The sequence below is a fragment of the Lactuca serriola genome, chromosome 4 (assembly GCF_051521515.1).
Source record: "Lactuca serriola cultivar US96UC23 chromosome 4, Lser_US96UC23_V15, whole genome shotgun sequence".
NCBI classification, from domain to species: Eukaryota; Viridiplantae; Streptophyta; class Magnoliopsida; order Asterales; family Asteraceae; genus Lactuca; species Lactuca serriola.
The window spans coordinates 203,420,121-203,436,007 of NC_136411.1; the positions used below are offsets into that span (position 1 = coordinate 203,420,121).

General features: G+C 37.9%; 2 protein-coding genes across 2 annotated transcripts; one reads left to right on the forward strand and one right to left on the reverse strand.

The window, feature by feature from the left end:
* The first annotated feature begins 3,868 nt into the window (after positions 1–3,868).
* On the forward strand, positions 3,869–7,638 carry LOC145103185 (histone deacetylase 5-like). The gene is made up of 14 exons (XM_079040745.1): positions 3,869–4,201; positions 4,701–4,902; positions 4,988–5,134; positions 5,234–5,343; positions 5,421–5,632; positions 5,727–5,791; positions 5,859–6,029; positions 6,120–6,206; positions 6,338–6,443; positions 6,523–6,632; positions 6,732–6,925; positions 7,004–7,130; positions 7,215–7,279; positions 7,348–7,638. The coding sequence occupies exons 1-14, from the start codon at positions 4,020–4,022 to the stop codon at positions 7,511–7,513; spliced, it is 1,944 nt and encodes a 647-aa protein (XP_078896871.1). The 5' UTR covers positions 3,869–4,019; the 3' UTR covers positions 7,514–7,638.
* Positions 7,639–7,786: 148 nt separating this feature from the next.
* LOC145103186 (DNAJ protein JJJ1 homolog) lies at positions 7,787–9,934 on the reverse strand. Its single transcript, XM_079040746.1, has 3 exons — positions 8,250–9,934; positions 8,096–8,154; positions 7,787–8,011 (listed from the first exon to the last, which is right to left on the reverse strand). Exons 1-3 carry the CDS (start codon positions 9,858–9,860, stop codon positions 7,954–7,956), a joined length of 1,728 nt encoding a protein of 575 aa, XP_078896872.1. The 5' UTR covers positions 9,861–9,934; the 3' UTR covers positions 7,787–7,953.
* Between the last annotated feature and the right edge of the window lie 5,953 nt (positions 9,935–15,887).

Below are 15,887 nucleotides of genomic sequence, written 5' to 3' on the forward strand. Positions count from 1 at the left end.
ACGCAGAAAGAACCTAGAGAAAGAATAAGGTTGTATTTAGGAAATCGGTAAAGATCAATCAATGATCAAGCGTGTACAGAGATGAATGGAGATTTGTTGTACCTAAAATTAGTTTTTATTTTATTTTATTGATGGTCGTTGGTATTCTTGTGGGTAGGAAGCCATAGATTTCATTTTGAGAATAAGGGAATCGTTGAGTGGATCTGTGAAGAATGTAAAAGTGAAACGTTGTAGAGGGAAAGAAGATACATTTGTGTTAAAGTTGCATTGTTACGGAGATGGGTTACGTGGCGGGACGTGAAATTGTTAAAGTCGGGAACACACGCCCAAAGAAAGGGGTTTCAGAGAGTTTCCGCTTGTCATTTGCCAAAAATTAGGGCTTTGAGGCTTTGTTGTTGTGACTTGTGAGCAAGGGAAGGAAAGAGAATAAGTAAGAGGCGTGTCTCAAGTAAAGGCGCCACATGATACATTGGTTGATGAATGGAGGCGTTGGTTGAAGGAAGCGGCAATGGATTTGGTGAAACATGGCTTCCCAAAACATCATCACACGCGCCATACGCGCTCTTATAAAAAAAAGGTTTTCATATATAATAATGATATATATATATATATATATATATATATATATATATATATATATATATATATATATGTTATATTTTCATTGTATAAAAGAGTTCTTTTAACAGATGCAAAAATTATAAAAAATGACTAATGACGACGTCTCAAGTATGTCTAAAATAGAAGAAAAAACTCATAACCAGCAAGGTACCCAAATGTTCCAGCAATACACATTTTGTCCGCAAACTAAATTATCAATACCTCTTTCAATTAAAAGATCACCATAACAAATAAAAAAGAGAAAATCAGAGAATAACATTGTAAGGGAAGATCAGCTGTATGAATAGGAGATTGACTCCAACGAAACTTCACCAAAGCAGTTGGGACGCAAAACTCTGCAACTCTAGTGGTCTTGTAAGATAATTAAAAAACAATATTATGCTGTAGGATCATTATTGGATTTACCTGAGGATTGTTATTGGTTAAAGTATAAATCCATGCCTTTTTTATCTCATCTGGTGAATTAACCAAGAAACCCACGCATAGGCAAGTACCTTAAAAAAGAAGCACTTCAAGTAAGGTTACAATATGGTCTTAAAGTTACCAATGTAACAATTTATCCCTTTATACTGTCAATAACGAACTAACTTAATGAACCAAAAGAGACCCATTCTGAAATCATTAGTATTGGGTAAAAGTGTCATTGATATAGTGAAATCTCGTGTATCATCCTCTTACACTTCCCCTACAAAACATAGCAAAATAATTCTTTAACTTAATTAAGACATTTAATCAAACATATAAAATGAATAACTTTCTTTACAGGTTCGTGCTTAGTAAGTAGGAGATGAAAATAAAATCAATTACCTTCACCCATTAAATCGGAAAGAGTTGACAGAATCGACCCATTCTTCTTCAATCTACAACATTGGTTTTGAGAAAATAAGGAGATGAAAATAAAATCAATTACCTTAACGCATTAATTAACTGATATATTGATGGAAGAAAAAAAAAACTTCATTCATGGCCTACATTAAAAAATTTATGGCCTTCATCCAGATCAAAACTTTGTTCATGACCTTTATCCAATTTGGAGAACAAAACCTATAAATACAACTCAAAATCATCTAGCAAAGAAATATTGCTTCAAAATTTACCTGCAAAATCAAAACCCTTCTTGATGACCCAATATCATTATGAAGTTCCATTTTTATGTCATCGGGTCTGATTCTCGAAAAATAAACAAAAAATAACGAAAAATATAGAGATGGAGAGAAAGAAGGGGAAGTAAAGAGGAGAAACAGAAGATCATATCAAGATATGTATTTCATAAATCAATATTCATACAAAAAATTTAAATAAGCTTACCTAGAAACGTCAATAGGGGAGACGATCATGGCTTCATGAGACATTTCCTTGAATCCAGAGAAGAAGAACAAGGATTACCATCAACCATTGATTAGATCGAGGGTTCCAATGAGACATGTATTGAATCGAATGTTTATGATAGAAGCCCTAGTCCACCAATTTCAAATTTACATAGGATTACATTCCTAATTTGCAAAGAAAAAATCATCGTGATTTCAAAAGAGATTAAATGGAATTCAGGAAATGTTGAATCCAAAAAATCAGGCGTCGGAATACGAAATAGGGTAAAAAATTAGGAAGAGAATCAAGACCCAGGATATGCAAAGCATCGATTTAATGGTCAAGGGTAATTTCGAAATTTCAGTTGCAAGATCATTTATTGAGACTCATCATATAACCCGTAAATGCATGTCGTAAATGTGCGTCATAAATGCGTGTCATAAATAGACGACGCGCAAAAGCGTGTCGTCTTTCGTTATAACAAGGTCTTCCTTGACACATATTTGCATGTCGTATGAGCGTTTTACAACACGCATTTCATGTCGTAAAAGACTGTTTTTGTAGTAGTGATCCATAAATAAAATATTAATTAATCATATAATTAATTATTATCAAGTCTAAATATATCTCTCCTAACATTCAGGGTTTTAATTAATTATCTAATATAGGCAAAAATCAGATTATGTCATATATTGAAACAGATAATTACAAATTAACAACCCTATAAATCATATATTAGACAAGAAAATCTGAAAACCTGGATCTAGCAGATCTCACGTCATGAGAACCAGGTGTTCACGTTGTGAAAAACAATTTTCAAAATCATTGTTCTTTCCACCAACCGCTCCTTTGTGTGGTAGATGTTTGTTTGCCAAACAGTTTTGATAAGACATAATGAACATTAAAAGTCTAATGTTATAAAGTAATAGAACCTTATTTTAAAATCACACTCTAGTTACTTTAGAAAAAATGTGAAACGTATGTTATTCCATGAAAACGCACATTATTTCTTTAATAAGTTGTTAGTGGAGCATGTATGGTTAACATACACACTAATCTAAAAATGAAAGTTTTGGCTGTGATTTTTGGGATGTTACAAAAATTATAGCATTAAGCCACACCTTGAAAACATCATGATTTTTAAACCTTGAGACCTGACATTGTCGACACGTTACGCTTCACACAATTTAGAATCTTAATTTAAACTGAATAAATTACGATTGATCTTTATATCACTAAATAGTATTTATGACATTCTTCAAACACTACAAGTTCTTTTCTTGTAGACTAAAGTCAAGACACATAGATTTGAAAGTCATGAACCATCCTATCATATACTTAATGACATCTATGACTTTTTTTGTAACGTCAAAACTTTATTTTATTTATTAAAAAAAAAAGCATAGCAAGGTACTTAGCAAAAAAACGACTAGTTTAAGATATTAAGGTGTATTGGAAGCCAACCAACCCAATTAAGAGTAATCTTATTACTCATATTTGACAATTAGAAAAAAAGGAGATCGAGTTTCAATAAAAACAAAAATATAATCCTTTTTTGCATGAATAGTTTCAAAATCATGGTGTAGCGAAACCTAAAAATCGCGAAAAAAAAAAGCTTAGGGTGGCTAATAGAATAGAATGCCACTTGCCAAAATTGTTTTTATTTATTAGATTAGGGAATTATAAAATGTCAAAAATCATCAAAAACTAATAATAATACAATTACTTTTCCTTTTTTTTTAAATACCAACTTTGTTCCTTCTTAAAAAAAAAACATTGTAATATTTAATATAATAAATTACACTTACTAAATAGAGAATAAGTTGCTAATTTTGTTATTGATTCTTTGCGATCATATGAATTATACCATGTTAGTTAAATTTATTGAATTTTTATTATTATCTATGGTATTCCACATTTTGGACGTCAAAGATACCAAAAAAGCCAGGCTTGATTGGGGATTGTAGCTTTTTAATAGTGGAAGGGGAGACGCCATCACGGTTACGGCTTCCGTGAAATATCTTTCAAATTTCAAACCCAACTCGCACAATTTTCCTCCGTTTGATCAGTCTCTTTCAATTTCTTAGTCAATGGAGTCCGGAATTGGAGCTCAAGTTTCATCATCGGCGTCTGGAGAACTACGTCGTGTGGGGCTGGTCTATGATGAACGGATGTGTAAGCATTCGACACCTACAGGCGAACCTCATCCCGAAAACCCCGATCGCATTCGTGCTATTTGGAACAAACTCATGTCCGCTAACATTCCTCAGAGGTGAGTTCTTTTACACAAGCACACACGCTGGATATTTCAAGTACATGTAAATGTAACCTTGTTTTGATGTAATTTTAAGCGATTTTAGATGAAATTACAGTGTCAGATAGTGTCGAAGTCACATAAATTTGTTCTCGGGTCATAAGGTTCTGTATGTTGTATGAAATCTGCAACTCATATGACTGAAGATTAAAGCAACCCTTATAAGTGATCATATCCACAGATAGAGATGACTTGCCATGAAACTGACAATTACGTCATTTTGAGACATAATTATGCTTCTAGTACTAGATTTTGTTATTCATCATAATGCTCTTCATTTTTACTACAACACTGGCTTGCTTCCCTAAAAAGTTCTTTTTAATTCTTGTACTAGGGTAGAATACTCAATACTTTTTTCTCTTGGGAACACGAGAAACCTATTTTTGTATCTGTAGTAATGGTTAACTCATTTTATGAGGTATCTGTGATTTACATTGCATGCATTTGTACACTCCAGATGTGTTGTCTTTGACGCCAAAGAAGTAGAAGACAAATACATAGCAGCAGTTCACACCAGTAATCACATCAATTTGATCAAGACTATAAGCTCCAAGAAATTGGCCTCACAAAGAGACAGGATTTCTGCAAAATTGAATTCAATATATTTCAATGAAGGTTCAACAGAATCTGCTTATCTTGCTGCTGGCTCTGTGCTTGATGTAAGAAGCTCATATCTGATTTAAGCTCTTATACATTTACATATCTGCAATCAACTATAATATTACTATACAATTTGTTCAACAGGTTGCTGCAAAAGTTGCAAAAGGTGAACTAAACTCTGCATTTGCCATTGTTAGACCTCCTGGACACCATGCAGAAGAAAATGAACCAATGGGATTCTGTTTATTCAACAACATTGCAATTGCAACAAGCTTTCTCCTTAACCAAAAAGTAAGAATGATCACTGATCGATGCATACAGTTTGTCAAATCAACAATTGACTACAATCTTATGAATTATCTAACTTAAATCTTCTTATGTATGTTGCAGGAATTAGGTATTAACAAGATACTAATCGTTGATTGGGATGTTCATCATGGAAATGGTACTCAAAAGACCTTCTATAAGGACTCCCAAGTGTTGTTCTTCTCTGTACACAGGTAAATGATTAGTTACCAATAATACAAGTAAAAATGATAAATTTCAAATATTAATACAAGAATACAAAATAATGCAGGGATGAGTATGGGACTTTTTATCCCTGTGGTGATGATGGATCATATGACATGAAGGGTGAGGGAGAAGGTGAAGGATACAATATAAATGTTCCATGGGAGAATGGAAAATGTGGTGATGCAGATTATATTGCAGCATGGAACCATATATTGATCCCTGTTGCAAGAGAATTTAAACCTGATATAATTCTAGTTTCAGCAGGATTTGATGCAGGTTACTTCTACACTTCTACTTCTACTAACTGTTATTGATCATAAAATTATGTTTTTGGGACTATAATTTTTCAATTTTTTGTTTATTTAAACAGCTATTGGTGATCCTCTTGGAGGCTGTCGTATCACACCACATGGTTTTGCTATATTGTTGAAGAAGGTTAGCACAAAATAAGTCATAAAATTGTGTTAAGGTTTATTTAATGGTGGTTGATGGTTTTGTTTAGTTGATGGAGTTTAGCAATGGAAAGATAGTTATGGCATTGGAAGGAGGATACAATCTCAACTCTATAGCAAATTCAGTACTTTCTTGTGTACAAGTTTTGTTAGAAGACAAACAAATTGTTGAACCTGATGAGATTTATCCATTTGAATCCACTTGGAGAATAATCAAAGAGGTAAGTATAAGTAAACATCTTAATCTTAAATTTTGTTTAATCTTTTCTGAATTTGGGAAATTTTCATTTTTTTTTATTATATGTGTTCAGGTTCGTGAGGAATTGAGTGCTTATTGGCCGATACTTGCAGAGAAGTTACCTGAGAAGTTAACCAGTAAAGTAACACCTCTAGTTAAGGTAACCCAAGCCTTTTTTTTTTGTCTTTTTTTTGTAGTGTGTTTATTGATTTGAGTTGAGGCCATGTATTGTATGATGTATGTTCATCATACATCATACCATTTTCTAAACTCAAAGTCATGTGGTTGTAGACATACAGCTCAGAGTCAGAAGATGAAAATGATGATGATGAAGTATCAGAAGATGATGTTACAATACCACTTTCTAAACTCAAAGTTAGTGATGATGATGCTCATGGTACTCCAGCTAATTTATTATATTCCCTAATCTATTTTTACAATTTTTTTTAATGTGGTAAGTTGGAAACTAAATGTAGATAAAGTTGAAGATTGGAGATCTGAGCTGTCGAAAGTTGATGTTTGGTATGCTTCTTTTGGATCAAACATGAGCGAGTCAAGATTCCAATGTTATATACAAGGTGGCCAGGTAGGTAAAGAGCAAGCTTTATAGTTATCAGCTAGCAGCTATTCTGGCGAACATAGCCAAGTATAAGTTTTTAGTTTTTTTAATATTGGAATTTTGTAGGTGGAAGGCATGAGAAGAGCATGTAAAGGAGCTGTTGACAAAAGTCAACCAAAGGAGGTGTTATGGAAGACTGTTCCTCATCGTTTATTCTTCGGTCGAGAGTCTACTGTTACGTGGGGTCCAGGAGGTGTTGCTTTCCTTAATCCTCAAACCAACAATCATGACAAAACCTTTATGTGTCTTTATAGAATCACGTGTGTAACTTCTAACTAAATTCATTTTTATTTTTTAAAGCGGATACTATTTAATTTGAAATTTAAATTTCCATGCAGTCTTGAGCAGTTCAACGATGTTTTGCTTCAGGAGAATGTCTCTAGTGACACCACTTCTCCTTTCTTTGATTTGAATGCTTTAAACTCCATTGAAAACAAAAACAACATTTCTTTGAAAGCTCTCAAGGTATTTATATATATGCCATTGAAATTGAAAACAATTCATCGTATTTTGTAGTTAACAACATTTGTTTGTTTGTTGTGTGTGTAGGATGGTTGGTATCATAATGTTGTCTACTTGGGAAAAGAAAAGGGTGTTCCAATTCTGACAATGACGTAAGCTTAAATTATTATTATTATTATTATTATTATTTTTTGAAATGTTTTTTTTGGTTAAAATCCAGGTGTAGAGTTGATCAAGTCGAGGGGTTTAAATCTGGGAAGATACCATTGCGTCCACCAGCTAAAGAATATGCGGATACTTTGATTAGAGGGCTTGTAATGGGAAAGCAGTTGTCAGAAGATGAAGCCATTGCTTACATAAATGAAGCATCTACTAAGCCTTTATGACTTCATCATATTACGTAAATTTCTAGTAAGTAGTTATGATAATTGATATTGTGAATTTGTGATGAAAACGATGAGATTGTGATATGATTGAACTTCTGGTTTTTGCATTTGAAATTGGTTGTTTATGATTGTTTTTGGGTTGAACTAACTACTTATATAGACTAATAGAAGAAAAGGCAACGCTACATGTTGGTTTGTTTTTTTAATTCAACCTGGAAAATAAACAAAGTGTGTTCATATATATATATATTCTATAACAGATGCAAATAAAGATTATAAAAAATTGAACATTTTAGCTTTTATTGGAATATAAATTACCAATACAATTACAACTACAATAAACTTAGCATATCCTTTAGCTTCCAATATAGTTTATCACCAATCTGGCAAGATGGAACCCTACTCTACAAAAGGGTAAAATTGTAAAACAAAATTGGTACTCATCTTGATTTAATAGCAGCATGGCCCTCATCGCTCAAATGTTTATGTAATTTGGTCCTGACATTGGAAACAACCATAATATTAAGACCAAATGGCAACAGATTAGGAATAAAATGTAGCAATCTTAATTCTTATGTGTACCTTGAATCAAAATTAACTCCACAAGTATCACATTCATGCCCAGAATTTCTTGATGTTGCCTGTGTAATAAGATATTATGTAACGTAATATTAAAAACCAAACAAATTATATTGGTAATAAAGAAATTAATAACCTTAACTGATAATAATAATACCTTCTGTTTTTTGCCTCTAGTAGAGTTTTTTCCTTTTGAATTCCCTTCTTTTTTATTGATAACCTTTGAGGCTGGAGCTTGTTTGACAACCTTAATCTTTACATTGGGCTCATTAGCTTCTTCAACATTGGTCTCAGTTTCTACACAAGGCTTGGATAATGATGATGATGGTTTTTCGATATGTGAACCATCATCATCATCATCAGATTTGTTGTCCACATCAGCATTGCCACTTATTTCAGGTTTATCTATTTTTTGTTGTTCTTCATCTTCTGGTTTTGTAGCTGTATCTTTCTTGCCTCCTCTCTTTCTTCTACCTTTCTTGTTATTATACTCCATCAAATCTACCTCTTCCTCTTCAACTTCAACATAAACTTTCTTTTTTGGCTTCTTCTTGTTCTTATTCCAAGATAACATTGCTTCTAAACTATTTTCATCATCATCTTTTTCTTCATCATGAGCTGTTTCTTCCTTCTCAATTATGACCTCTTCAAACTTTTCTTTCAGTTCTTCAACCTCATCAACAATCACCTCACCATCATCAATGTCTTCACTTTGCAGATCATCTTTGTTTTCTGTAACTTCTTCTTCTTCTTCTTCTTCTTCTTCTTCTTCAAAAGCTTCCCTCAACTCTGCAACTTTCTCCTTATGCTTCTTGGATTGCTCATGATTCTTCCATTGTTTATCACTTTTAAACTTCTTCCCACACACCACACAGTAAAACTCATTCTTCCGCTCATCTTCTTCTTCCTCCTCCTCCACCACCACCTCATCTGAATCCTCCATTTTTGCCCAATCAGGCTCCTCATACAACCTTGCTCTCTCTGCTTTCTCTCTCTCCATTTCTTTCTTCCTTGCCCTTTCCTCCTCTTTCTTTTTCTCAATCTCCTCATTCCTCTTCATCTGCATATCAATCACTCTCTTATCCCTCTTCTTCACGAACTCTGCTAAACCCCTAACAGTTTCGTTATACTCTCTCTTAGCCTTCTTCCTGATCTTCTTATTCTCATCCTCCATCATCCTCCGAGACTTCCGATTTGGTCCTGCATTTGCATCATACTCATCCTCCCAAACAAAATCCATCACTGTTACGAACCCTAACCAGTATCCGTAAAACGCATTCACTTGAGCATATGGACTATCCAAATTACCCATCAGTGGCGCCTCTTTAACAACATTTCCTAACCCTAACGTCTTCGCGAATTTCAGTTCGTTTCGATAGATTTTATCGAACACATCGGCGTAAACCTTATAGAAACCCTTACCTTTATCTGAAAATCCAGAGTAAACGGAATTTGAGAAGAAGGATAAGAGATCGGGGACAACAGCAGAGCCGGAGGATGAATTGTTAGGGTTTGAACCGGAGAAGAGGATTTGAGAGCGGTGAGAGTCGTACCATGTGCGCTCTCGCACATCAGAGAGGACCTCGTAAGCATTGACGAGCTCCTGGAAGGAAGCGGTGGCTTCAGCTTCGCTGACGCCGGACTTGATTAGCTTGTCAGGGTGACGTTGGAGAGCGAGCTTTCTGTACGCCGAGCGGATTTCATCGGCGGTGCAATCGCGTTGGAGACCAAGGACTTCGTAGAGGCATCGCTTCTCCGGCGAAGTCATTGTGTCTGTTGGAGCGGTTGTAGTCTCGTCAACTAGGGTTTTTGATCCTTTAATGTTCGTTGGTATTATGATTCATGTACATGTTTAGGCAGGGGTTTCTAAATAAAATATCTAATCTAAAATTTCATATATCAAAACTTTTATAAATTAAATAATTTTTAAGACAAATTATTCAAAACTTTATATACGAAAATTGTTCTATACAGATTCAAATAACAAAATTGTGTATCCGCTTCTTCCCTTTTAATATGGGGAAAATGACTTTAAGAAAAAAAAGTAACAAAGTTTCCAAAATATTGAGAAAAATATCTTTGTTTTTTTTAATACAAAATATATCATTAAATTATAGTTTTTGTACACAAAATATCATCGAAGTAGCAAAGTTACATCCCACATATTAGAACCTTATGTCATTTTTGTCAAAAAAAAAAGCACAAATATAAGGGGTGGGAAGTGAAAATTTCTGAAATAAGAGTCTTACGCTCTTCATTTCAGGAAATGGGATGAACGGGAGAAGCTAGGGCTGTGAAAATATCGATTTCATCATAAGAAAACCCTAGAATTTGATCTCGAGCTTTCTTGGTTCATTTGGTGAAAGTTGTGAAGTAATTTAGTGATTTAAGGTATACTTTCTTCCTCCCTTTGTGTATAAATCCGAGTTTCACCTTTTTGTTTGGGAGTTGAATTTGATTTTCATCTCATTTGATAACTAGAGTTTTGTGTTCTAATCAAAATTAAGATGATTATGTTGGTTTCTAACTCAAATCCATCATTCCATGGTAGATTTGATGTTGATTTTGCTAAATCTCCATAAACCCTAATGTAACGTCCCAATTTCAAACCAAAATTTTCCATTTAATGTTAAACATTCGCTCTAATTTCAACTTTAAAGATCTAAATAAAACCAACTTATTCAAAACATCTATCAGAGTATAAACATGAGAGTTATTAAATGCAGAAATCTTTAATTGATGCGATGCAATCAAGCCGTGTCCTTCGTCGAATATTAGAAAACCTGAAACAATTAAATCATGAAATTATAACCACAAAGTTTACAGAGTTCCCCGAAATACCACATACCATACATACCGGTGGACCCAACCCTAGGGGTATATTCCAACTTATGTGAATGTTATGATCAAACCATAGTCTTACAATCTATAACATCTTGTTTTGAGGTACTTTCATTGTTGACCCTTTTATTGAGATTTATTGCATATTGTTCCCTAAGTAAAAGAAAGAGTGAAAAAGGGCCCATGACGGCACTTTGATAATTTCAGACTGTGGGAGTACGCTGAGCGTACGTGTGTACGCTAAGCGTACTAGGGCGCGTCTTAGTACGCTTGGCGTTGGAGTTTGAGAGCACTATGGATCTGGGATTTCATTCTTGTTTGCAATCTCCATGAGGTATATAAAGTGTAGCACCTAGTTCCAGGTATGTATTTCTTTTATTTAAGAACTTTGCATTTTGGCCTGGGACTCAGCAAGTTGGCGGCCCAACTCGTCGAGTAGAAGTGGTTTAGACCCGGGGTTTAAGTGGTGGACTCGTCGAGTCGGCGGCCGGACTCGACGAGTAGACTTTGACTGGACAAAACCCTAATATGAGGGTTTGCATCCTATTTAATCATCTCATTCAGCCCCCACTCGTCCGTATTGCTTCTAGAAACCCTCCATAGCGAACCCTAATTGTGTGTGTGAAGATCTAAGGCATTTGTGGTGATTTTTGGTGGTTTTAATCACAAGGAAGAAGGAAGAACATAGAGGGATCAAGAGAAGACCAAAGGAGTCCTTTTTGGTTCATCATTTGCAGTTTCCAGAAGGTATAAAGTCTATACCTTGCTTGTTCTTTTGTTAGATCCCTTTTTGGGGAGATTTAGGGCTTTTAAGCCATGTTTTGTAATCAACCATGATTGCAAGCATGGGTGGGGGGTCAAGGCTTCGGATTTAGGACCTCGGAGGGGTCACAAGGCAGTTAGGGGTTGCTTGTGCACCCATAGAAGGCTCCATGCATCTTAAGAGCTTCTTTTTGGGCATTTTAGGCTCAAAGTCCCATGCATGCACATAAAGTTTGCAACTTTACGTGCTAGATCGATCTTAGGGGCATAGATATATCATTTGGGCTAGAGTTGCACACCAGAAATCGAAGAAATGGAGTTGGACGTTATCGACTCGGCGAGTCGTTCTTAGGACTCGGCGAGTCCGAGACTTAACTCCCTTTTTCTGTTAGGGTTCGAAGGAACTCAGTTGGGTGATGTAAGAGTTTTAGAGGATCCAAAGGAGTGACCCAACGTATTGGACTTAGCCTTAGACCTGAAGTTTATGGGACTCGGCGAGTACATGAACAGACTCGGCGAGTCCAAGGCAATCTCCAGCACATGAAGATGAACTCGACGAGTCAAGGACAGGACTTGTTCTTCAGATGAAGATGAACTCGGCGAGTTGTTCATACAACTCGACGAGTCAGATGAAGGATCATTTGATGTTCGAATAGGAGGAGAATTCGTCGAGTCATTGCCTAACTCGACGAGTAGGGACGAGAATGAGGACAATTGGATGGATAAGGACTCGACGAGTTGGCGGCCCAACTCAGCGAGTCAGGTCAACTGGAAGTTGACTTTGGCTTGACTTTGACTAGGTCAGGGGTAAAATAGTCATTCTACCATAAGGGTAGTTATCAGACTCTGATTGAGTGTTTTGTGGGAATTATAATAGGAGGATTTCCGGAGCAGCAGCAGCAGACAGAGAGTTCCCGCGCAGATCAACAGCTGCTACTACGAGGTGAGTTACCTTCCAGTAGGGGTGGGTCCAAGGCACCAATGTCGGCCCACCAATAGGTAGTTATGTTTGAGATGATTGTCTTTGTGATAATTGTCTTGGTATGTTAATGTGTTATGGTCATGAGATATGCATGTGTGATATGCTATGTGGGTAGAAAGGATTAGTTGTCCCTACCCAATTATGCTTGACTGTATGATTACCTCTTGTTACTGTATGCTAGTGCTAGGGGGTGAACTAGTCCCCAGTTACCGGTTGAAAGATACTGATGGTGTGTACCGGTTGAAAGATACCGATGATGGTTATCGGTTGAAAGATACCAATGGCAGTTACCGGTTGAAAGATACCGACGGTGTTATGTGGTATGTGGTATGATGGGGGAACTCACTAAGCTTTGTGCTTTCAGTTTCAGTTTTGGTTTCAGGTACCGCTTCGTCTAAGGGGAAAGAGTCAGCGGCGTAGCAGCACATCACACACATGGTTTACGCATCAGATTTTCTGGGATTGTATTCTGATTTTCATTATTCCTGATGATATGGTTTTCGAGACATGATTTTATGATTTTATGAATGATGGAATACTGACAATGTTTTGGTAACATAAATTATGATTTACTTAATTTAAAAACAAAATTTTTGGCCTCAGATGTTACAAGTTGGTATTAGAGCCCTGGTTTGAGGGATTCGAACACACCCTCAGGGGTGTCTAGACTCAAACCGAGGGACTAAAATATTTTTACAAGGAAAATGGTTTTCTAAAATCTAAGTTAAGGAATTTTGAGAAAGACAGGGTGTGTGATGCGTGCGATCGGCCGGGATCAAGTAAGTTTTTCCCAAGATACCCATACTTTATATGTTATATGATTTATGATTCTGAGGACTGCATGCTAGAATAGGGCTAAGGATCTAGGAAGGATGACTTATATGCATGTTGTAGGAGTTGTATGCTAGGACTATCTAGTCAGCGGTAGGATGACCTGATTAAGTTATGCTTGAAGTGGTTACTCGATGCACGAATGCTGCTTGCTTTACGCTATAGGAGTTCTGGCCGACCTTAATTAACTAGCGAGCGGATATGTAACAGTATCCGTAAGCTCGTCAGGGGGAGATGGTGAGGACTCCTAGTGCAGCTGATGGCAGAGAGTAGGTCAGAGGGTGCCCTAGGAAATCCTAGGATGAGATCAGTGGAAAGGGTATCGGAAAAAGGGACTCGGTGAAGTCGAAGCAATCCTTGAGGAAAGTACGGATAGATGTGGAAGGTAGTATGGCCCCGTACTACTGGAAGCAGAGAATCCATACTCAAGTCAAGGAGGGCCGAGATGGAACTAGGGGACTTGGAGAATGTGTGAGACCTCTCGAGAGTACGTATGATCCAGATGTTTGTATGTTTATTTTCAGTATGGTGACCACACGACATGGAGTGGGAGGCTCGGGGTCATGATCAGGTTCGGGCTCGGGTGAAGGATCCGAGCAGGTGGATGGTGGACTAAGTGAGTTCATCGTTTCGGAGATCACGAGAGGTATCCTTGAGTCGACCCCGGTCATCTTCGGGTCGATCAAGGAAGGGATCATCAAGCTGATGGAGGATCGCCTCCGATAATTCAAGAGTGATTTGGCGTCTAGCCAGGCGAGTACGCGCACACTGTCCTTTAAGGACTTTAGAGGGAGTGGTGCGACGGATTTCCATGGGGTGAAGGACCCCATTGTTGCTAGGAGATGGATCACAGACATTTAATCTGCGCAGTTGACGAGCTTCCACCCGAAAGGGTCGAAGGTCCGTTTCGCTGCGGGATGTTTGAGGGATCGAGCCAGAGATTGGTGGGAGTTGATTGGTGATACATTGGGAGCCGCAGCCATTGAGGCTATGACGAGGTCAGATTTTGTGACCCGATTCAGGGCCGAGTTTGCACCAGTTGTGGAGCTCCAACAGCTGGCCAGGGAGTTCTTGGATATGAGACAGACTACGTAGACTGTAGCGGATATCACGGCCAAGTTCCGGGAGAGGGCTTTGTTGGTGCCCCAGTATGCAGGTGATGAGGACATGAGGAGGACCCGCTATCATGACATGCTACGAGCCGATATCAGGGAGTATGTCAATTTTTCTGCCTGCCCTACCCTAGATTCCATGATTGCCAGGGCAAGGGAGAGGGAGATTGATCTGGAGCACATACGGAAAAGGAAGGTAGAGGAGGGACAGACGATAGGGGCTTCGGGGAAGAAGCCTAAGGGATCCAATGTTAGGCCGAAAGGCCAGTCAGGATGGGACCGCTGTGGGAAATGCGGTCGGTCACATGAGGGATTTTTCCATACTGGGTCAGGTTCCGAATACTATAAGTGTGGCAAGATTGGGCATCTTGGCAGAGATTGTACTACCTCTACTCCTGCAATTCAGACATCAGACCTGATTTGCTTTCATTGCAATCAGAGGGGCCATAAAAAGGCCAATTGCCCTAGATTGACAGCAGCAGCGGCGCCGGCAGTGGCGCCAACTCCGGCGACTGCGCGGGTTACAGATGGCCGGAAGGTCAAGACGGAGGCTCCAGTGGTGCGAAGCCGAGCATTTTAGCTGACAGCCAACGAGGCACGCGCTGCACCCGATGTGGTGATGGGTATGAATTTCTCCTCTCAGATTTTTTATGTTATGTTGTCATGATTTTGATATGTTATATGTATGTGCTATGTTTAGGATCGTTCCATGTAAACGGTATCCCAGTTCAGGTATTGTTTGATTCGGGTGCTACCCGACCGTTTGTCTCCCTCGCTCTTAGCAAGAAGTTTCCTGAGTCTTCGGGCATGTTGAATTGCCCCCTTGAGGTCAAGATTTCGGGCGACCGGTCAGTGCGAGCATCAGAGGTCTACTGAGGTTGTGTTTTGAGGCTGTTCAAGGAGTGTTACCTAGTAGATCTGGTTCCCATACCTTTGCGGGGGAACAAAGTTATTATTGGTATGGATTGGCTAAGCCCTAATGGGGCAGTGATTGACTGCACGCAGTAGTTAGTGCGGATCAGGACCCCAAGTGGGGAGGGAGGAGCTGGTAGTTCAGGGCGAGAGGCCACAACAAGGACCAGTTTTATGTTCGGCAGTGAGGGCTAGGTGCTACCTCCATCAGGGTTGCGTAGGATATGTCGCCTATGATATGGATACCCGGGAGGCCGGTAAGGTGACAGTGGGTGATGTACCCGTGGTGCGAGAGTTTGCGGATGTATTCCCCGAGGAGTTGATTGGGATACCTCCGAAGAGGCAGGTGGAGTTC